At 36.5% G+C, this 23,532-nt stretch overlaps 1 protein-coding gene across 4 annotated transcripts in view; it reads left to right on the top strand.

Annotated features, from left to right (window-relative positions):
• The window catches only part of LOC103984453 (uncharacterized), a 35,141-nt gene that overhangs the window by 4,165 nt on the left and 7,444 nt on the right, over positions 1-23,532 (top strand). For all 4 annotated transcript variants that reach the window (XM_009401941.3, XM_018826464.2, XM_065151670.1 and 1 more), the window contains 14 exons: positions 2,801-2,913; positions 4,675-4,883; positions 7,162-7,281; positions 7,770-7,898; positions 7,993-8,118; positions 10,913-10,968; positions 11,058-11,157; positions 13,015-13,132; positions 13,287-13,499; positions 15,637-15,961; positions 21,518-21,611; positions 22,379-22,487; positions 22,640-22,908; positions 23,045-23,172. In XM_009401941.3, coding sequence (XP_009400216.2) covers positions 2,801-2,913; positions 4,675-4,883; positions 7,162-7,281; positions 7,770-7,898; positions 7,993-8,118; positions 10,913-10,968; positions 11,058-11,157; positions 13,015-13,132; positions 13,287-13,499; positions 15,637-15,961; positions 21,518-21,611; positions 22,379-22,487; positions 22,640-22,908; positions 23,045-23,172 — 2,109 coding nt within the window. The remainder of the gene's footprint in view (positions 1-2,800; positions 2,914-4,674; positions 4,884-7,161; positions 7,282-7,769; positions 7,899-7,992; positions 8,119-10,912; positions 10,969-11,057; positions 11,158-13,014; positions 13,133-13,286; positions 13,500-15,636; positions 15,962-21,517; positions 21,612-22,378; positions 22,488-22,639; positions 22,909-23,044; positions 23,173-23,532) is intronic.

Raw genomic sequence — 23,532 nt, 5'->3', positions numbered from 1 at the left:
AAATAATTCTCATTAAACATGGAAGATGTTTATACTAGTTCACATGTCAATAGGATCTGAATATGGTTACTATGCTTTTGATTAAGTGTCTATAATTAGAAATTCACTGAATGAGAATGGACAAACATTTTAAATTCACAAGAATCACAACCATGAATACAGAGCTTATTGCATCTATCTTTACATATTTGACATTTTTAGTCAGTGTTATGTAATTGTTGTCAGAGAGTAAGCTTCTTTCCAATGTTATGTATGATTGCTATTTGTCTGTGACTATTGTCTTGAAAATTTTTGTTCGTTGAAACTTTGTAAAGAATTATGTGGTTGCTCTGTTTGTCTATTCAACAAAACCTTATTAGTGCTGATTTAGTGGTTATAGATTTTTACTCCCGTTAGGCAAGAAAGAAGAATTTCTGATCATATTCACTCAGGGTCGAGTGTTTTATGTTTTATTAGCTTCAGTGGTAAAAGTTAATTATCAGTTTATAAGTTTATTCATCTTTCGTGTTATAAACAGATGCATCCTTGTCCACAGAGGTTTTTGTGACATTCACGACAATCCTTTTTTTTATTGTTAATGGTTGGTTAGTGATCTTGTGACCTGTACATAAACCTCTAATGAATGTCCACAGTTATTAGTTCCATTTATTTCAACTCAGTATGTCAAAACAATTTTTAATATGTAACATCTGCTGTTTTATAAAAAAACTGTACTATGTTATGAAATTAAAATTGTTATTATGCTAAAGCTGAGATGTGTCCAAAGTTTTAAATTGCTGTGCTAAGAGTATCTGTTGGTTATACCTGTGGGAAATATATCAATTAATTTCTTTGCCTTTACTGATTGTCTTTTGAGTTTTGATTAAATGATTGTGTGGTTAGAAGGTTTAGTCCAGGTTTAACTTTGATACATAGGGAAGGATTGTGGTGCACCACTATTTAATTCTTGCCTTTAATTGAAAGCCATTTCTTTTGAAAAAAATTTCTATACATGGCTTCATAGCTCGTGTCTCTTCTGGCTAATTATTTGTCTCCTAGGAATAGAAATGGACTGCATGTAATTAACATGGACAAATTAGGTTACATATTTAAGGCCATAATGTTCACTGGATATTTCTTGCTTGGTTTAGTAATTTATTTCCTTTATCTCCTCCTCAGAAGTCATAGCAATGTGCTTAGTTTTTATTTTTGGTATGCCATTTGCTCCTCAGAAGTCATTTTGGAATATTTTGAAGGGTAGGGTTTAGTTTCCTTCAAAGATAATTGTTAAAACAAAAAATCTGCTAGCTGTCATGTTGTTCATAAATTTCATACAGGTAGTAGATTATTATGTTGAACCAGAAGTTCGTTTCAGAAAACTCATTGGCTTTTGGTCTTTTTATTTGAAGCTAACTTTTATAGATGGTCTTTATATCTGTAATATTGTCCATACTAAATTATTTATTCCCAGCACCTCTCGGAGTAAAAAACTATTGTAGTGTTTTTTTTAATTTATAAGAAGGATAAGTTGAATTTATAACAAATGCCACAGCTGTATCTTTTCCACAGCTGCCACAGCTTATAACAAATGCCAAAGCTGTAATATTGTCTAGCAAAGCTTATAACAAATGCCACAGCTGTATCTTTTCCTGTCAAACAGAAGATTTTGGACAACATCCAATAAAGGGACCTGGCAGTTTCCTGGATAGCATTCCAGGAGGCCTTGGAAGTTCATTATTAATGATAATGCCAGTAGTAGTACCTTCTCATTAATTTTAATACTATAAAGTTATCATACAAGTTTGAGGTGCTGCCAAGTGGAAGCAAAAAGGATATAGATTCAAATTCAATAGAATACTTTCTTTTATCAATAAAGTAGGCCTTTCGTTGTGCTGATTGAGGCAAAAAGATATGTATTATAAGTAATAAGATGGACTTTTGGTTCTACTGTTGTATTTAAAGAGTTCTAATCTGATTGTTTAGAAAGTATAGAACAATGTTTGTCAGAAAAATTTTAAATTAGATATTGGGAATACATCGATGATAATAAAAACAGTTCTCCTTGGAGAGGGGTGAGTACTGCCTTTATAAATATAAGGACAATAGTCAAATGGCACTCTGTAAACATGCAAACTTATGGTTTGGCATGATAATTAATTCGTTATCTTTAACAGTCAAGTTGGTTCTGAAATACTTGTGTTTCTTTGTCTGAGAACCAGGGAACTGTTGGTATTTGATGATGATTTTGTTTAGTCTACAAGGCTTCTTTTTTGGTGGAATGTTGGTATCAGTTCTTTAAAAGTTTATCATTTTGTTTATCACTTGATGAATTATGCCAAGCGAGTTCTACAAGTCACCTGGGTTTCTGTTTCTTAATTGTACTGATATATGTGTTTATTCTAGATGGCTCCAGAGATCATTTTTGCCTGCACCTGTTATTTTGAGATTAGAGAACATATTTGAGAGTTTGTGTAAAAAGTATTCTCCTAGGCCACTTAAGATCCAGAAAGTCATGCATGTCAAAATGTTGAGCTGTTCTCAGATTACGTTTGTGCTTCCTTCATGTGAAACGTTCAATCTTTGAGGTTAATCTATAGATACGTGTGGTTTTGTATACATTTTGAAATGGCTGTTGTTGTTGTGTGACCTCTCGTAGTGGCACACTGATGTACCACATATTCACTTATCTGCATCTTCAACTTAATTATTATTTCCATGATTAAAAAAAAAGGTTCACTTGCTTATTGACAAAAGTTTCTATATTTTAAGTTAGTGTTTGCTAAATTTGTCCTCATCACATCTTTCTATATTGAATACTTAGGAAGGGAAGTGGCGTGATCAGTGCTGCTGGTGGGAGTGGATGGGGTGGCGGTGGTGGTGGGCGAATCTCTCTGGAGTGTTACAGCATACAAGACGTTAAGATCACAGCTCATGGTTTGTAGTACTTCATGTCTCAGATTCCTAAGTGTTGGTTCTTATTCAGAATCACAGATGTTTTTTCATAAATAATGTGATCACTAGTATAATGCAGGTTCAACTTGTTCTACTTTATGTATATTTGATCAAAATAAAGGATTATTAGTTGCCTTTTGGCAACAAGATTATCTAGCTCTTTTTTGGTTGTCTAAAAAACATGGAAATTATCGGTACCGGTTCTAAAGATGCTAAAATGCCAGACAAATATTTTGACCTCCTTTCACTGAAAATACTGTGTTCCACCCCTTCTTTTTATGTTGTTGTTGAGCTAAATAGATACTTAGATCTCTTTTAGTTGACTTGGAAAATATGACCTGCGATAGTTAGCTGGAGTATTGTGTATGTGATTGTTAACTGGAGTATGAACCACCAATTGTTATCAATGATGTGCGATGGATTATTTTCATATGTCTAGCTGTTTTTACAAGCTATTTTGTTGTGCTTTGTCTTACTAATAGCTGACAAAATTACCTTAATATTTTTATTGATTTAATATCTTTCTGGTAAACATGAATAAGATTGAATAAGGTTTTTTTATTCTTCTAGTAGGCTTGATAACATTGTTAAGGTTCCCTTACCAGTATATCTGTATTGGGGTTTTTGATGCATTTGTCCTTGATCTTATAATTATAAAGGTGTTTAGTTTCTCCTCTATTTTGAATAAACACACACACATAAGTAAATAAATAAATATTATATATATATATATCTCGATCTGAATGCTCTTGATTTAACTAAGATATTGGCTTATTCAAACCTCAACAGTGGGAAAATGCTGACTCCAAAGAGTTGGTGACATTACAGCTTGCTGTTGTTTTGTTCATATATTCTATCTTATCTCCAATTATTTTGGATACTGTGACATTATTATTATTGGTGTGTGTGTGTGTGCGTATATATATGTATATATATATATATGTATATATGTGTATATATATGTATATATGTGTATATATATGTGTGTGTGTGTGTGTGTCTATATATATATATATATATATATATATATATATATATATATATTCATCACACTTTCCTCATCTAGAGCTTTTATTTTATTTTTCTCTTGACACTCTTAGTTTCTTATTATGCCTAAAATTGGTAACTAAAAAACATGGTGCATCTTGCTTTATTGTCGAGTTGTGTTCATTCATTTTTTGGTCAATTAGTAGAATTGATGATGATTTTTAAGGCCCTCTGTTTAGTCATATTGGTGGTCTTTATATGGGATTGCCCATTGTATTCTATGTTATGGTACTGGGGCATGCTGATGTCGCTTCGGCATTTTACATGCTGCATATGCTGAACTGTGCTGTCATTTGAATGGTACACTGACTGGCCTGTAAAAGCACTGGAAGAGCATGGATATTTGTGTTATGGTTAGTGCTGCTAGCACAAGGAATTCTTATGGCCTAGTTGTCAGCTACTGTATTACTATATCAGTAAAATTTCTATCATCTCTTCGATGGGCTTTTAAAAGGTTGAGATAGGCACAGGTCATGCTTGTGTAGCACGCTACGTACGTGTTTAACTTTTCTCTTTTATGGTTTCTTTTTTGTCCAGAAATCTTTATTTGTCACAAAGAATTATAAAATTGTGTAATTGTTGGCTTCTTGCTAATAATGAAATTGGTTTCTTCTTATAATCTTTTTCATGATGTTGCATAGATTTTCATGTTTCTCCAGAAATCTTTATTTGTCACAAATAATTTACTTGTAATAGGTGGTTGGAGTATTGGCTGTCCTGAGAATGCTGGTGCAGCGGGCACAATTTATGATAATACATTACAAAGTCTTAGGGTCAGCAATGACAACTTTACAACACGTACTGAGACTCCACTCCTTGATTTTCCGATGACTATACTTTGGTCCAATGTTTTTGTCGAGTGCAATGCAAAAGCTTTGGTTCCATTGCTTTGGACGAGAGTACAGGTTATATTCCTCTTTCACATATTATCATTTTGCTAGACCATTTCTTATGCATGTCTTATTGTTGGATTATGCATGTCTTATGTATCTTTATTGTTCATCTGTTTCACTCTTACATATGTCACTTTAATTTAAATTTGTTTATTTCTTGTTAAATTCTCCATTGTCTGATTGAACTTTATTAGTCATTGATGACTTGGTGGCCTTCCAAGAATTTTATTAGCTATGGTGAGCGAGGATGAGTTTAACTAGCATGCTTTATTTTTTATTAAAAAGACTCAATTTTCTTGTCTTCTTAATTTTTTGTTTATCCAAATTAATGTGTGATGGTAAGATCTAATTAATTTGAACTGGAAATAATAGATGCTATCTTATCATCGAATGCTATTGAAAACTCTGCGTGTTTTGAGTATCAAATATCCTGGAGGGAGCTTTGTGCCATCAACCACATTTTTGTTTTTGTTATCATGTTTTCTGTCAGAATTCCATTGTTTTTCATTTCAGCTATTACAAAGTCTCATCAATTGTTTAACTCTCTCATTAGCATGTTTTGATTTGAGTCATCAAATATAGAGAATGCTGGTAACATGTTTTGAACTATTGCTAGTTCACAACAATAGGGATGCTTTGAGATGATTCATGGATGACCACCTTATTGTGGTACTTACATGGAAAAGGCATTTCCAGTAGTCTATGCATAAAAAAGAAAAAGGCAAGACACAGCTGTGGAAGTAAATGGAGAGTCTAAAGAAAATTCTTGAGAAGAGGGAGAGAGGACACATGCAAATTCTGAGAGTGGCTTCTGTGACCTGTAGTGCATTTCTGCCACAAGGCTAAGTACCATATGTTTATAATGTGAGTTCATAATATCATGCTCAGCATCAAACGGGTAGTCTGAATAGGATGCATTATGTCCGGCAAGTCTGTATGTTTCAGAAAAAAGAATTCCTTGTTTCACTATAGCCAACATATGAAGTTCCAGCAACACATGATATCCCACGGACATTGACATTTACATGGATCTTTTCTGTGCAATGCAATGTCCCTTGTTAAATCAAGAGTAGTCGAATATTCATTTTTTAGGAAAGTTTTCTTAGGTCTTCCTCTACTTTATATTGCATAGTAATCCTAAATAACTTTCCTCATTTAATTGGGGTGTCTATATGTCTCTTTTGAACATGTATACCATTTAAATGGTTCGCTGACATTTCATCCTTTGTGAGAGTTACACCTAATTTTTTGGACTAAAAATATTTCTTATTCTATCTTTTCTGGTAAACTTGCATGTTGATTTCAACATTCTCAGCTTGGCTATAATAATTTTTTTGTATTCGTTGCTTTCCGAATTGCCAAACACTCTAATCCATAAACCATGGCCTTACAACTAAAAATGTCTTAATTCGCTCTTCTAATTAACAAGCTTGTTCTTGTGCTCTTCCTTATCAATTATGTATTAAAATCTTCTATTTCCAATTAAAATGTGTTATTTTGTACTGTTAACTATTCATGAACTTAAGGAATTTTTTTTCTTTTATGTACTGTTAACTCTTCCATGGGGGCTGATTTCAGTATTTATGATGGTCGCCCAATTTACCTGCTAATCAGACAGCAATATGTCAACTTCCTCTTGTCATGATGACTGAATGTGTTATTATAATTTTTTTTTTAATCTTAGGGATAGTTATCGAGGATAACTTATCCTAAACAAATCAATCTGTAATGCTTGCTATCATGGATGTAATTATGAATATATAAGTTTAATTGGTACTTAAAGTTATTTTCTTTGATTTCTATTTATTTAATTGCCTAGTTTTAGCCATGTACCTGATTTATACCAAGAAGATTATGCTCTTTACTCTGAAGAGTTCTATATTCTAGGATTTTATGCACTATATGCTCTCTAGTTGGGCAAGTTTTATTACATAAGTCTTGTACAGAAACTGACAAATTTGATGACATTTTTACTATTGTATAAATCTATTAGATAGATAGGAGCTTTACATATTCTTTATTCCTATAAATTTTATTCTTGCCTATCTTATGAATTGCATGCTTTATGTTTCTAGATTAACCTGTTTTTCCTATTCCACGGAATATACATCAGTCTTCAATTAAGGTTTTTTTCATCTGTACTACTATATCTCATGCCTTAATGCTAATAATAACACATACAGATATATATTTTAATATTTTTGTCTTTTTCTATGTTTTTTGCTGATAAATTGGATATTGGACAAGATATGTAGCTAGTAATGCTATTGTTTTTTTTTGGTTGTGAAAGGTGAGAGGCCAAATTAAGCTAATCGATGGGGGCAGCATCTGCTTTGGATTATCTGACTATCCAGTTTCAGAATTTGAACTGGTTGCAGAGGAGCTTCTCATGAGTGATTCTGTTATAAAGGCATGTAATTTTACTAGCAACATTTTTAATTGTAGCAAATCTGATGTATAATACATGTGCAATCTTTATTCATCTATTGTTGCTTTGTATGTGGCTATCTATTTCGTATTTATTAGATCTCCATTAGAGGAGGATATATGAAGATCAAATAGGAATAGTGGCAACAAAAAATTTAAGGAATAATTGAGAAGAGTCTGAAGGGAAAAGCTTAAAGAAAATTTTGCATATGTTCAATTATGTGAAAGATATTGCCACTTTTTTAATTCATGAGCAATCATTATTTTAAGGAAGCAGAAGCTTTGTTATGGCTGTTACCAGATCATCTTTGCTAAATCACTGGCTTTAATTGCTTGGTCAGATTTATTTTGTTTACCACACATGTATGATGTAACTTTCATTTCTGAGGAAAAATTTTATCTGAATTACAATGAGAAGGTGCCAGAAATTAATACTCACACAGTGGTGTATGTTCCATTTTCTTCTTGAAGGTCTATGGAGCGTTTAGAATGTATGTTAAAATGCTGCTTATGTGGGACTCCAGAATCCAGATAGATGGTGGTGGCAATAATGATGTTAGTACGTCCATGCTTGAAGCTAGAAATTTAGTTGTTCTCAGGGTAAGCTAACTAGAATATCTTGTTTAAATGTTACTAACCGTAAGTTGGCATTCTGTTTCATTTTTTCATACTAAATGATAAATATCTGTGGCAGCATAATTCTGTCATATCCTCAAATGCCGACTTGGGTGTTTATGGTCAAGGGCTTCTCAAATTATCTGGACATGGTGATGGAATTAAAGCTCAGAGACTTTTCCTATCATTATTTTATAACATTGAAGTAAGTTTTTTTTTGTTAATTTTTGCTTTTTTTAACATTTAAGGGTAACTTACCTGTGAGTAGCATTATTTTTATATACTTTTGAAAGGTTATGGTCCTTTATGATTGTACCTTTAATCATGGTTCGCATTACCAGTCCGTACTAGTGTACTGACTAGTTATTGGTACGGTAAATACCGAACTGTACCGAGTGTACCAACACTTGGTACACTGGGGTGTACCAATATACCGATCCTATGTTGGATCAGTATGTACCACCTATATCGAGCAGTATGCTTTGGTACGTCAAATCTTGCCTTTAATGCTTGTAGGCTGTAGCAAGATGCAAATTCTAACTAACTATGAAATCAAATTTGCAACCTTGACAGGCTTATAATTTAGAGGCAAACAATTCTCAGCAAAAGAGCTGCCATTTGTCTCTTTTAGATCCAATAATTGGTTTATGTTTGATGCACTTGTTGTCAAGCTTGGAAGGGATCCAAGCTCAAGCTTTCCATTGAGAGCTTGGCTCAGTTGTCATCCTAATTCTGGCTTTGAATCTTTAGTTCTGATTTCATTAATGGCTTGGCTCATTTACGTCAGAATTGAGCAAGACTTTTTTTGAAGGATTCCTGTGGCATGCATACATGTGTTATGTTGATGTAATTTTGGTACAGCACTGCTTGAGTGAAAAAAGGCAATGATTGCATTTGTTAGGCCCATGCAATTTAGTGAAGCCTGTCCAGTCTAATTTACTATTGTCGTGTTATTTTATTGTACTTCTTGTAACTAGAAATCAAACAAAGTGCTAAATGTTTAATTAACCTTACAGAAGCTAGTAACTTTGTACATGGCATAGGAGGGCAGTCCTCTATTTTCAGGTTTTAGAAGTTCCTTGAATATTTTTTGTTTGATGAAATGGTCAAAAAATACTTAGGTTTGTCTTTGTGATGGCCTGCTCTATGTTGTTGATAACATTTGGTATGATAAAACACTAGCCCCTTGATGACTGGTTGAAGCCAATCACACTGCCAAGGGCGCATTGGGACAACCTGAACAACATCAATATGGCTGTCCATCGATATTATGCATCATCTCCATGCAGGTATTTAAGTGCCTATGAGTCACTTTCTGCTGATCAAGATTATGAATCTAATGGGTAGAATACCTAAATGAGAAATCAGAGAAACATTTATATTTCTCTGTTATCCTTCTTTTAATCTTTGTGTACGAACTGCGGTGGTGGTCGGGGAAGATTGAAGAAATTTGTTCTAGTGGCTGGACAAAAGATGGGCTGTGCAAAATATAGGCACTGAGGCAAAATAGAGGATGAGTTATGCATAAGAATGAGGGAATTAATGCCCTGTTTTCATGCATCAATACACCTCTTTCATGTTCTAATTGTTCTATTATATCTTTCCTAAAGGGGTAGTGAGGAATGTGGAATCAATATAATAGTCAATTTAACAAAACACTGTTTGAAAAGTTAATATGCAATATTAATTAGAAACATATTTTCTGACTGGTCTTTGACACTGTTAGCCTGATTGGTCTGGATATCAGTGCTCTTCCCATGATGGGATGAGACATACAAATCAGTAATGGTTAGGGAACTTTAATCAGTCGAATTATGTGACTAGAGTGCTGGGTGTTTCAAGCATGCACATACAAATACTAAAATGCCAAAGAATAAACATTTATTTATGTGGGTTTTTATGCCTTTTGGACAATGGACAGATTTGTATCTTATAAAATGATGTTTACACAGTTCTCCTTTTGGCTCCCATGTTTAATTTAGTTATTTACGACAATGGACAAAACTTTACAAAAGGTGGCTGCCCCAGACATAAAGTACCTTTTCCTTCAGAAAGGGCAAGGATTTGAAAGTAGTTATAAAGCATGGACACTTAGGAATGTGTGTGCCCACGTCGTGATTGTGCTGGTCATTGGCACATGTCAAAATTATCAGACACATGTCAGAATTATTGGACACATCTTAGGTACTTCAAAAATATTAGGACCCAGATCATTTGTATATATTCATGCTGATTTATTTTACATATGAATGTCACTTATATCATATATATAAGGCTTCAAGACATCATTGAATGCTGTCAATATGTATGTAATATCAATATTTTTAACTTTCTAATTTGCATATGGTATGGACTATGAACTATGAAGTATCTTTTGTGAATACTTGCAAACCATATAAATTTCATGTGTGACAATCATAGAGTGTCTAAATTGTAACAATTTTAATATTTAAATGGTACATATGACATATCCTTGGCATACATTTATATGATTTACTAAGTTTTTGTGCCTGTATCATGTTGTTCCAACTTCCAAGTCCCATTTTGTTCATGTTTCATAGAAGTATAATTTGTCACTTGGTCATGCTGTTTTTAATTAATCATAATTATGCTCTGATGGTTGATTTTCATAATAATCTAAAATCAGGAAGAATGCTTAATGTGTTAAGGATTTGACAAAGGAGAGTAAGGAAATAAGCAATTACTTTAGGAAGAGTTTGGTCATGCTTCTGCTACCATTTGTTACTAACCACAAATTTGATTGGGAAATAATGAGTGTCAGGACTGAAGCACATGGAATAGTGCTTGTTCTGAACTACTGTTGTTCTTTGACCACTATCGTTTCCAACTGTTAACATGCATTAGTGGCCTTCTGTATATCATTCTATTTTCTTAACCTTTTTTTTCCTGGGACAAGGTGTTATCTGCAGCATTGCATTTGCATGCCCTATTCTCATGTTTTAGTTTTGTTAATCATCATGGGCTTTTTCTATAAGCAGGTTGGGCCAGGTTCATTACTACAGGCTCCATTGGATGAAAATATTGGAAGCAGTTTGTAAGTTGAAATGATGTTCATCATCAATAAATAAGAAAGCTTTGACAAGTCTTGCAAACCAATGCCCAACTGATGTGTATCTTTATCAGGGCTACTCAATCACTCTGTGAGAGTCAAACATGTCCAAAAGAATTACTCATGCCTCCTGATGATTGCCATGTGAATGATTCTCTATCTTTTACATTGCAAGTAAGATGTTGGTCAGATCTTGCTTGCTATATATTCTCCATTCTTACTGCAAACTATCCTCCTTTCAGACTCTTTTACTTCAATGTAAATGTTTCAATTTATAGTATTGTATGTATAACATGATATTAAATCAGCTACAGAAATTCCACAGCAAGCAGATAAATTGAAGCTCATGTCGTTTTCTTTTCTCCAAGTTTGTAAAGGTGGTCAGAGACATGGTACGAAGACCTGCAACTTTGTAGGTTGTTTATAAGCTATTAGGTAGACACCTGTGTAACTTTAGACTCCTTTTAGTTAGGAATCTTGTGATCTCAAAAATTACTAAAACAACTCTAGAAATTAGTCAATTATTGAAAGGAATCCTAAAATTTTAATAGTTAGTTCATAGTTATCTGTTTTATCTTAGCAAGAATCAACAGAGAATTGACATTCAACTTAGGAGAATCCTCATTTAGAAATCATTTGCAAATGCAAATAGAAAAATGATTAAAAATGTCAAATACACAATAGGAAAATAAAGGGAAAAGACATTAGTATAAAAGGGCAAATGGAACAATCAAGTGAAAAACCTCAAAAAAGAACAAGGGCCAAAAAAAAGGGTCTACTCAAGAGTCGCATTATTGGAGATGGAAGAAAAAGTATGATGGAAAAATAAAAGTAAAAAGGAAAAGATAGAGTATTGTTTTGTAATGAAGGAAGAGAGGAAAGAGGAACAAGAGACAACAAGAGTGGGTTGTATTACATAAATAGGTGTGAGGAACTAGAGGGTGGTAGGAGTGAATTAAGGGAGCATGTCAGACAGTAGGTCCTCATAGAAGGTAATAATAGGGTAAGACAGGAATACCAAAGAAGTAAAGTTGGCAAGGGTTGCTGCTAGTTTAGATGATTTATTAGTGAGTTCTTTTCGGGTAGACTCGGTGGGAAAAGACTAGCAGACGCCTTTGATAGGTGGTCTCTTCAAAAAGGTAAAATAGCCTAATGCAGTGATGAGTATCTAAGTAGTTAACGTAAATGCTTGAGTTCCTTGGTTGCATGCGAAGCATGTGGTGGCTTTAAATTGGCATTATAAATTTTGTTTTCATCTGTCATGCCATAATGCATTGTGTTAACTGATTTGAGTCAGACCAGTCAACTTAACATGTATGTGCATGGCTTATATCCTGGTATAATACTTGGACACACCCCCATGTGTCATGCATAAAACTGGCATGACAATTATTTGGTAAATTTGCCCAATAATTTTAGCTCAAGTGCAGCATCAGTTGTCAAGATACTTATCAAGTGACTGTTGGAAGGTGGAACTAAATGGTACGGCATATTAGGCACCTCCATAGCCACCTTTGATAACTTAGGCCTCTTTGTTTTCAATCGTAAGGCTTTAGTTGTTAAACCTTTTTATACAGGCAAGATTTCTCGTAAATTTTTTACACGTAAGCTGGATTGCATATGTTGTTACATATATGTACAAGGTGATCTTCAGGAAGGAAATGTTATATGAGGAATTTGTTAAAATTAAGTAGCAATTTCTAGTGGGCTTTTGTTTTGAGCTTGTAACATTTACAAACTTTTATAAGTGAATGTTGTTAATACTTAATATACTTTCCTTTGTTGAAAGATTGCATCCTCACTAAAGAACTTTAATGTTTTATGATCATCAATGAATTCTTCACATGTTATGCCAATTTTTGTCTCCATTTACTGTAGATCCACCATTATTTTAGGTATTATTTATGTGCCCTTGTCAATTTTTGTGGTGGTTGACTGTGTGCTTTTATTGCTTCATGTTTCTTTGTTGTGTTCAGTTTTAAGTTAATTATGTGTCATCATTATAATTTTCTATGGCATGCCATTTCCTAGATCTGCCGTGTTGAGGACCTTACTATCAGTGGTATAATCCGAGGTAGCATCATTCACATTCATCGAGCAAGGACAGTCGCAATTGATGCAGATGGCATAATAAGTGCCTCTGAGTTAGGTGATGTAACTTTTTTTCTTTTCAATATGTGGTCAAAATATCGTTGTCAATGTTTAGGAAATTGTTTTATCTATTAAATGATTTGTAATATATGATGAAACTGGAATAAAAATTCTATACTTTTTTCATATCACTTCATTATATCCTTTTCCAGGTTGCAAAGAGGGCATTGGAAAAGGGAAGTTTCTAAAATATGGTGCTGGTGGTGGTGCTGGGCATGGTGGGAGGGGTGGCTCGGGATTTTATAATGGCTTGCTAATTGATGGTGGTCGAAAATATGGGGATGCTGATCTTCCTTGTGAGTTAGGAAGTGGGAGCAGTGGCTCCAGTGAGTCACTAGAAAATGTTGCTGGTGGAGGAATGATAGGTACGTTATCTTTTTATTACAAATTTGTTGGACGTTATTCATATCAAGGTTTTGAATATTAGTTCAATATATTGCTCTATAACTGGTATAGTCCAATTTGGTGCAAGAAAGAAAAGACCAAGTTTGACATCAGAACATTGTTGAAGAAAAAAGAAATCAAGTACCTCTCCTGTCAGGTTTTTCTCTAGTTTGACTACCAGCTTCCTCTCCAACGTTAGCTATCTGCCTTCTTGATGTATGGATGAATGTTCAGCGAGATCAGGCAGCGAGACATTGGTGATCTCTAGCATCTCCAAGCCCTAAGTTATCCTATGGAAACTAGTGTCCCTTGTGGGCTCCTCTGTGTCCTTTTCCTTGGAAAGCAAGTTGCGACGACTTGCAACATTCACGAGCAATTTATCTTATATCACTGGAATATTGAACTTAGAAAGAAAAAAAAAAGTTTGAATGGAGTTGTGAACAATCTAAGCCTGATTGATCTAATCAAATTGGATGGGTAGGATGTTTTTGCACAACAAAAATTTGAGTGCTGGGATATCAATTACAAAAGTAAATATGTGTTATATACTTGAGACCTCTTTATTATCAGTAATAAACTAAAATGAAAGTTTAGAAGTTAAGTGCAATTGTAAGGGATGCTCCATTGCTACTTTATCGATCAGCATTATGTCACGAAAAGAATTTCTCTTCCTGCAGGGCTCAGGCAACAAAGCATTATCTCTCGGCATTAGCAAAATCTTTATGTACTTGGCTTCTCTATTTTTTGGACAAATGAAAATTTTTGCCAGATCTGTGGAACTATTTTTGGAGTTAAATCATTATTTAAGTTAGACTTAAAGATCACTGTACCCAAATTAACCAGCCAAATTAAGGAATTGAACTGAATCAGTGGTTTCAATTTGGTTAGGTTTGGTTGTTTATTTCAGTTAATATTGATCAGTTCAGTATTATGGAGGTTGGAGACTGAACAACTGAACGACCTTTGTTTGGCTTAGTAGGGGTTCTAAAAATGTACTTACTGAACTGAACCTTGTTAATTATAGTCATATATGTAAACAAACATAGAACTAATGTGTTTCATTCTTATGTGCATATATTGAATTATATTTAACATATAAAAAATCATAAACAAATATATCTTGTGAGTTTAACATTTTAATACAAATTATTGATATATATATATATATATATATATATATATATCTTCAACTTGTAATTTATTTTTGAAGTGATTAAAGACTGATCTAAACTGAGCAGTTTCAATTTGTTTTGTTACATAGATTTGTTGGGCTCATTCTAAAATTTTGTAGTCAGAACAGGTTTGTTCAGGTTGGAAATATTTTTCTAACATGCTAATGTAAATTATATTAGAACAGGTTTCTCATATGCATATATTGAATTATATTTAGCATATAAAAAATCGTAAACAAATATATATTGAGAGTCTAACATGTTAATGTAAATTATTGATATATATATATATATATATATATATATATATATATATATATATATATATATATATATATATATATATATCTTCAACTTGTAGTATATTTTTGAAGTGATTAAAGACTGATCTAAACTGAGCACTTTCAATTTGTTTTGTTATATAGGTTGGTTGGACTCATTCTAAAATTTTGCAGTCAGAACAGGTTTGTTCAGGTTGGAAATATTTTTCAAAATGAACCAAACCAAACTGTGCGTGCCCACTGAAGAGTACTGCTTAATTTTACTATTTCATTGTCAGTAGTTATTTTCTGATGGTGAAACTTCACTAGCTCCTTTCTTTTTCTTCTTAAGTTGCTGCTATAACTTGCTTCCTGCAAAATCTAATATGGAAAATACAATTTCGTTGTATTTGTTAGTCTCCATTTAAATTGTAGTTCTTCACTGAAAGTAAGCCCACAGTTTCTATTCACCTATGTCCAGTCCAATTCATCTTTTCTTCTCTCTGTGAGACAATATTCATGCACAACATGAAAGTAAAAATCCTCACAATAATATTTTATTAATTGATAACAACATAAATTATACTTATTTTGCTAGATGTAATTTAATCTTCAGAGGGATTAATTTATTGCTTTCTCTTCTATTTTTGACCTTTCATGACCAATATATCATTTCTTTGTCCTAGTTATGGGTTCCATCAAGTGGCCGCTTTCTACATTAGAGATTTATGGTTCTTTGAAGGCAGATGGCCAAAGCCATCTGCAATCATCAAGAAACTATAATGGAAGTTTGATGGGTGGTGTTGGTGGTGGTTCTGGAGGTACAATACTTCTTTTCCTTCAAGCTCTTATACTTGAGGAGAATTCATCATTGTCAGTAGCTGGTGGTACTGGTGGCCCAGTTGGTGGTGGTGGTGGAGGTGGTGGAAGAATACACTTTGATTGGTCAAATATTGCTACAGGAGACGAATATGTTCAGATTGCTTCTGTAAATGGTACAATCATGTCAAGGTATGGCTTCTTTTAATTTGTGTAAAAAAACACATTTCGTATGATTTGTTGCATTTTTATCACAATTAATTACTTAATTGGATATTACATCTGTAGATATTTGCAAAATTATTGATGCTATTCATATGTTGGTTCAAAATTCTTGGCTATGAATATTAGTTTGGTATACAAATAAGTTACTTATTTCTGAACCACCATTAGAATTGTCAATGATGAAACCTTATGAATGGGTGATTTCATTTTTTGTCATTAAAATGGTCCTAATTATAGGCAACTAGGCAGTTTAGCAGCAGCTTATGTGACTGACAAGAACCATTTGTTGCGCCAAATGAGCATTTGTAGAATGTTTCACCAATGATGTATAGATGGTAGCCTGTGTAGACAAGGCCATGGATTTACATACCAGATTGTGTGGCTTGGCATGAATGGTTTACATACCAGTTCAATGGAATATTTCAAGATTACTCGAACTGATGTTGATTGTTGTATGCCGGTAAGGGTTTAGAAGAGTCGATAATGACTAATACAAGTCGATCACTTGTTTTGATGTAGCTAATTCCAGATCTAGAGTGTTGCTTGGGTAGGAAACCTGAGTTCATCCACATAACATGAGAATTGTGTCTGAAATATTTTAGACAATTACAACTTCAATGTTGGTGCCTATAGATCTCTAGTCCCTCACACTTCTAAATGTGGTTTTTGGCAAGGTTCGCCTTACCGGTCAGAGTCGGCGTGCCGATCTGTCACGGACTTAGCTGGTTTTGCTTAAGTCGTGCGGCACCCTTGCGTGTCCGTCCGTAAAGGTCAGCCTCCTCGAAGCCTCCCATGTCCCTTAGGATCCACAAACGAGAGAACGGGTTAGAGAAAATGTCTCATTCGGGATCCACAAGCAAACATTTCCGAAAACACTTCATAGACAAAGCAAATTATAAACAGACTTTACAAGCTCTGAACAGTTGCACAACAAAAGGTAAAATGGTCCATTACAGACCGAAACTAAAATGAGGCTATTAAGCCTTCGGCTATCCCTCTACATGCTAGTCAAAATATGAACATACCAAAAGACACGAACATACATAAGCATTACATCAAACATCTTGTTTAGAAGTTTGTCCGTGACATTCTCTCCCAGTTATTCCTTCGACGTCCTTGTTGAAGCCTTTGTCGACACTGCAACTCCTCGCCTTTGCTGAGTCTTCAATCTTCTGCTCCAGCTACAATGCGCCTCTTGGCTCCCAACTGCTTTCCGCTGTTATTTTTTAGTAATCGAATCTTTGATCCGCCATGCTGCTTCAACTCACCAATGACTCTGACTCTGGTGTGGGGTTGGCTGAGTTGTGTTGATCCTTGTTGATTCCTGCGGATCCTCCAAATAAAGGAAAATACCATCCTTACTGCGCCAGTCTCTCAAATGCCTCATGCTGCTTGAACTGTGCGGATGCTTGTTGGAGCTTTTAACGAGCATCGTCTCGCAAACTTCTGAAGTTTTGAGTCCTTCCTCCACAAAATTTGCCTATTGACTCTTCTTTCACTTAGTTGTCACTTCCAAGTAGGTTCGCATCACTCCCTCTTTCGATTGGCATTTCGTTGGGAAATGAAGCGGAAAATCTATTCTCAGTAGTACTGATCACCATTGGTGAGGATTTGACAACTATTATCTTCCATTATCTTCAAAGAGGTCTTTAAACTTGTTCAGAGCTCCTCTGCTGAATAGATAAGAGAATTGGGGTACTCGATTTCGCCCATTCTCTTAAGGATTAAGAAGGCAAAGGTTACTTGACTTCGCCCGCCTCCTCGAGGTTGTACTCCATGCATCGAGCTGGTTACTAGCCTTCGCCTGCCGTTTGCTCACATTTCTGAAGCACTTGAAGTGTTTGCACTCCTTGCGTTGAGTTAGCTACTGTGATTCACCTTCTTAATGCCATCGAACTTCTAGAATGCAAGAAGTTTTCATCCCAACTTGGAGTAATTCTCTAATAGATTTGGTCGTCTCTGGGATTGTATCGTCTTCTCCATCAACCCTGCCGCCTACTCCCCTGAGTAGCAAAGGTACAACACCACGTACTGCCTGCTTCGTTCCTTGGTCGTGCACTCTTGCATAACCCGAAGTCCTTTACTTTTGACTATCTTGATGAGAAGCTCGTTGACACCGGTCTTACGAAGTTCCTTGGCCTCTGCCCTTCAGCCTTGTCTCGGTACTTGGAGATTTGCCTCTGCATGCTCCGCCTCCTCGGCCCCTTTTACGACCAAGCGCTCTCCCTCCATGAGAGCAAGGGATCAATGCCTTTCACGGAAGTCCCGCCTCTGCGGTACCATGGCGCTGCCATGCCCATGGCCCTACTATCCGTTGCCTCGCATCTGCATCCAATTTCTTCACGATCAGTAGATATGTCTCCGTGGCACTCCTCTGAGTCCACCTCCATTCTAATTGATGCTTGATTTTGGGTAGCTAAGTCCCTCTGGACTCGTCGTCGCTTCCTTGCCCCTTTTGACCCCCTGCTTCAACACCTCTGTATTCTCCAAGCAACTCCCTTTGGTCGATGGACAGACAGACTGTAACTCCCATACATGGCCTCTGCTATCACGTTGTAGAATTTGCACCGATTCTGTTCTCCTTAGCTTCCTTGGTAGCAACGTTCGCTTACTCGACTTAGTCCTCTGACTTGCCAGGCTCCCTTAAACGAATATGAGCTCTGGAGCAATCCAACTCTCCAGCTGCTTCGATCATACCTCTGTATGATCAAGTCCCTCCCATGGGACTCACTGGTACTTGCATTCGAACTTTTCCCTTGATGGAACACAACCCCCATATGTTGATGACTAAGGCTTTCATCCGATGCAAAATTCAATGCACGCACGGAAGATCCGCCTCTGAAGTACCATGGCCTTCACTCCTTGAATCCATAGCCCTTCTTGCCGTCGTGTTGTTCACCGAAGTGGAGCTTCCGGTAGCTCCCGATCATACCTCCATATAATCTAGTCCCTCACGGGACTATGTCGTGTGTACCGCATTGCCACGAACTGTTCCACTACGATCCGCTGCACCATGTCGCCTCCTGGTGACATCTCTATTGCAATCTGATCTTTGTGGGATGAACTTGAATTGTGGTCCCTCCATGTGTGGCCTTTGCCAATACATCGCAGGGTTTTTTTCACCTTCGATTTTGTTCACTCATTTGGCAATCGACCTTCATCCACCCACTCTTAGGTCACACCTAGATGAAGCACCGCTGTAGGACAGTCTGTCGCCTAGTAGCTCCCGAAGTCCCTCGACTTCGCTGCAATTAGTGCACCATTGTTTGGATCCTGGGCCTCTGCCCCTACCAGCAAAATCTTCGCCACGCACCGCTTTCTTCATGGCAACTTGAATGACAACATTGTGGCATATTCTTCAAGAGTACCCGCCTCTGCGTCATCTTGCCCCGTGCTAAGGCATTCTGAATCCAACTTCGCCTCCGCAAATTGAGTCGCCTTAGTTCTTCCATCACATACTTTTCCGAGATAAGGTGCATGTGCCCAGAAGCTCCTTTCATCTTTGACACCATGTAAGATGAGTCCGCTCCGTCAGAATGAAGGACCCATGGAACAACATGATCTTGCTCTTGCCTCTACAAGAGTTCATGTCCTTAACCTCTGTCCAAGGAAAGCACTGTGCCTCCGCTCCATGTTCCATCTTCTATGCTGGCTCCCTTCATGCGGCTTGTGTAACATCCCCCATTTTTGAAAATTTAGTAAAAGGTTTGTATGTAAAAATAAGGATTATTTAATATTTAATCCTTATTTTTACAAACAAACCTTTTACTAAATTTTCAAAAATGGGAGATGTTACAGCTTGGGTACTTTGCCAAGTTACACCCAAGTTGCTCCGCTCTTCGTTTTTGCATTGAGTTGATGGTAGCCCTCGCGCCCACCATTCCACGGGTCAGCCCTCCCTTGAGTCCGATCTCATATCGACTCCAAGTGTGCCTTCATTTGTGTTGCTTTGGGTCGCTCCCCCACTTGATCTCGCAATGCATCTACCAATGCATTCTCTCGAGCGAGATCATGCGACGACTCCTCGCCGCTTGCTCAGTCTATTGAGCTTCGTGGAGTTGTTGTTTGTTAAGGTACTCCTCAATTTGTGAGGTCCGTCCCACATGATTCTCCCTCTGGAGAGCCGAGACTTATCCCTCATAGATAACTGTCCCATTGGAGCAACATCTCTCTTCGTTTCGGAGACCACCATCCCCTTAGACTACTCCGATCTGCTAAACAAACTGTGCATTGTTTTGTCTCTTGCAAACGCACTTGCTAGATTGCGACTCCACGTCAATACAGCCCCCGCTGCACCACTCAAGGCCTAGCAACATGCTGAACTCGTTGCACACTCCGAGCGACTCATTTTCCCTACATCTCCATGCCCGTTTTCCCCTAAACGGTCACGCGTGTGCTGATTACCCTCAACGCAGCCCCGCTAGGTCCCCCACATTTGCATGCTAAGTGTTTCTATGAGTGCTTGTCTCGCTCTGATACCATCTGTCACGGACTTAGCTGGTTTTGCCTAAGTCGTGTGGCACCATTGCGTGTCCGTCCGCAAAGGTTAGCCTCTCCGAAGCCTCTCATGTCCCTTAGGATCCACAAACGAGAGAACGAGTTAGAGAAAATGCCTCATTCGAGATCCACAAGCAAACATTTCCGAAAATACTTCATAAACAAAACAAATTATAAACAGACTTTACAAGCTCTGAACAGTTGCACAACAAAGGATAAAATGGTCCATTACATACCGAAACTAAAATGAGACTATTAAGTCTTCGGCTGTCCCTCTACATGCTAGTCAAAATATGAACATACCAAAAGACACGAACATACATAAGCATTACATCAAACATCTTGTTTAGAAGTTTGTCCGTGACAGGTCGGTTGGCGGCACGACATATACTGGTGTACTGACACATGGTACACTGGTAAGTACCAATGTTTCTGAGAGGAATAATAAAGGAGAAGAGGAAGGGATAGCAGAGGAAGAAGGAAGAAAGAGGGAAGAAGAGGAAGCAGCGGAGGAGGGAGGAGGAAAGAGGAAGAGGAGAAGACCTTACCTGAGATGTGGCAGTGCAGTGAGGTTGAGGCAAGCGGAGGTCACTGTCAATCACAGCATCGAAGGTGATGCTCTTGAGCCCTGCTGAGGCGGAGGTGGAGGTGGAGGCGATGCTTGCGAGATTTGGGAAACCAGGGTTTCCCCTTCCCTTTTATACGGTGGATTGGACCGGGGTGGGTCCGTGTACCGATCAGCGCTCAGACCAGTACTTGCCGCCCGTTTCGTACTGGTCCGGGCTAAATAGCGAACATTGGTTTTAGGCATATAGGACAAGGTCATAGACTTAAGACATTGTGGTTGAATCATTCAGTTACATGTATTGTTTTTACTTCCGTTATAACGTACTGTAATTTTCTGCTTGGTGCATTAAGTCCTCATATTATGTTTTGTAGTTAAATATTGTCCTCAATTCTTCATAATATGTTGTTATGGCCCTAGAATTAGATTATTTGAGTTTTAAAGATTTTTATTTATCACAGTGGAGGAACCGGAAGCAATGGTGGATATCATGGGGAAGAAGGAACTATCACAGGAAAGAAGTGTCCCAAGGGGCTCTATGGCACATTCTGCACTGTATGTTCACTTAAGTAGCCAGTTTTTGTTACTTTCTGTCAGTAATTACTCATAATATCTAAATTGTGGTACCATGCACTTAACTGTTCAAGTTCAAACTGTCTTTTAATTATTAAAATCTCTGTTTCTATGTTGATTTGGTTTTTCTTTCTGTTTAGCCTGTTACTTGTTGAGGATAAGGATCCATGTAGCTGGCCTTAAAGAGTTGGGAATAGGGCCCTTAAATTAAAGTTATCTTACAAGACCAAGTAAAATATGTACTTTATATCCATCAGAATTCTTGAATTTTGTGCTGCAGTTGATGGTAGAGCTCTTATATCCTTCCATTTTCGTACATTCTATATCCATCTATTATATAATTTTGGTGCTTGGAGGATTATCATTAACATTAAATATGTCTGTGCACAAAGGCAAAGTGTTAAATGCTTGTTCAAAGGGATCTAACAGATATCTTAAGAGTGGTCCCTGGTTGAATTGAGATCTCAGAGGGACTTGGAATCAGGTTTGGCAACTGGAGAATGTTATCCTATAGAACAGTGCGAATATGATGACATCTGACAAACAAATCAAAGATAGTATCTGCATGGAATCTTATTTTTCCCAAGGATATTGTTCCTTCTTATGTCATGCACTTGCATTTCTTCTAATGACTATATTTGCCCCAATCAAGTTGGTTGAACATTGCTAGTGCGTATTTTACATAGCTGAAGTTGTTCATTGTTTATGTCATATGGTTGAATGCAGATGGTTATGTGAACATATTTCAGGAATGCCCAGTAGGCACATACAAGGATGTCGTTGGATCTAACTCATCACTTTGTGTTCCTTGCTCTCTAGATGTACTTCCTAGACGGGCAAACTTCATTTATGTGAGAGGTAATCACTTTGTATTGTATAATTTTTCTAGTGTCAATTTCTGGTGAAGAAAGCTTACATTTAGCAAAGATTTATATTGATAATCTATTTTTAAGATCAAAGAAGATTTCTTGGCTTTCAAACCCATGATATGCTCATTTTTCTTTTTGCAGGAGGTGTTACACAACCATCGTGTCCATATAAATGTCTATCAGAGAAGTACAAGATGCCCAACTGTTACACGCCACTTGAAGATTTAATGCATACATTTGGTGGTCCATGGCCTTTTGCTATTCTTCTATCATTTCTTTTGGTTATAATAGCACTTCTGCTAAGTGCTTTAAGAATTAAGATGATTGGAAGTGATCTCTCTTATCGGTCTGCAAGTTCGATGCAGCATGATGTTTCTGATTCTTTTCCCTATCTACTTTCCCTAGCAGAGGTACGTCTATTCATCCAAATAGTTTGTTTTTAAAGCATTTTAATGATTTAAACTAATTTTTCTCTATTACATCTGTTTGCATTTTGTGCTAAAACTGTAGCATGACCTTCCCCTGTAATGATGATTGGAAATCTAGGTTCCAGGGACTAGCAGAGCTGAAGAAACTCAAAGCCATGTGCACAGGATGTACTTCATGGGCTCAAATACATTCAGAGAGCCTTGGCATCTTTCTTACTCTCCACCAAATGCAATTATTGGAATTGTGTAAGATAGCTTCTTTTTTAGCAAAGAAAATTATATACAATCATGCACATATTCCCACCATTCATAACACCAATTTATGCAATCACTTCTTGTCTTCTTTCACATTTTCCCACATGGCCTTTCTCACATGATGTGCTCAGTGCTCACTGTTTTTCTTTAAAACAAGTTGGTGTAATTAGGGCATGTGCTTACAGTTACCTTAAACTTGTCAAAAGAAAAAACTAATAAATTAATGATTTCATTATCTTCCAGCAAGGTTTGACGTATCGAAGCATACCACTTGGTATGGGTGGTACGTACCGGTCCGATAGAGAATTGGTATGAGTGGTACATCGGTACACCCCAGTGAATCATGTGTCC

Source organism: Musa acuminata, chromosome BXJ3-5 (assembly GCF_036884655.1).
Source record: "Musa acuminata AAA Group cultivar baxijiao chromosome BXJ3-5, Cavendish_Baxijiao_AAA, whole genome shotgun sequence".
NCBI lineage: Eukaryota > Viridiplantae > Streptophyta > Magnoliopsida > Zingiberales > Musaceae > Musa > Musa acuminata.
This window is presented reverse-complemented; position numbering and strand designations above follow the sequence as displayed.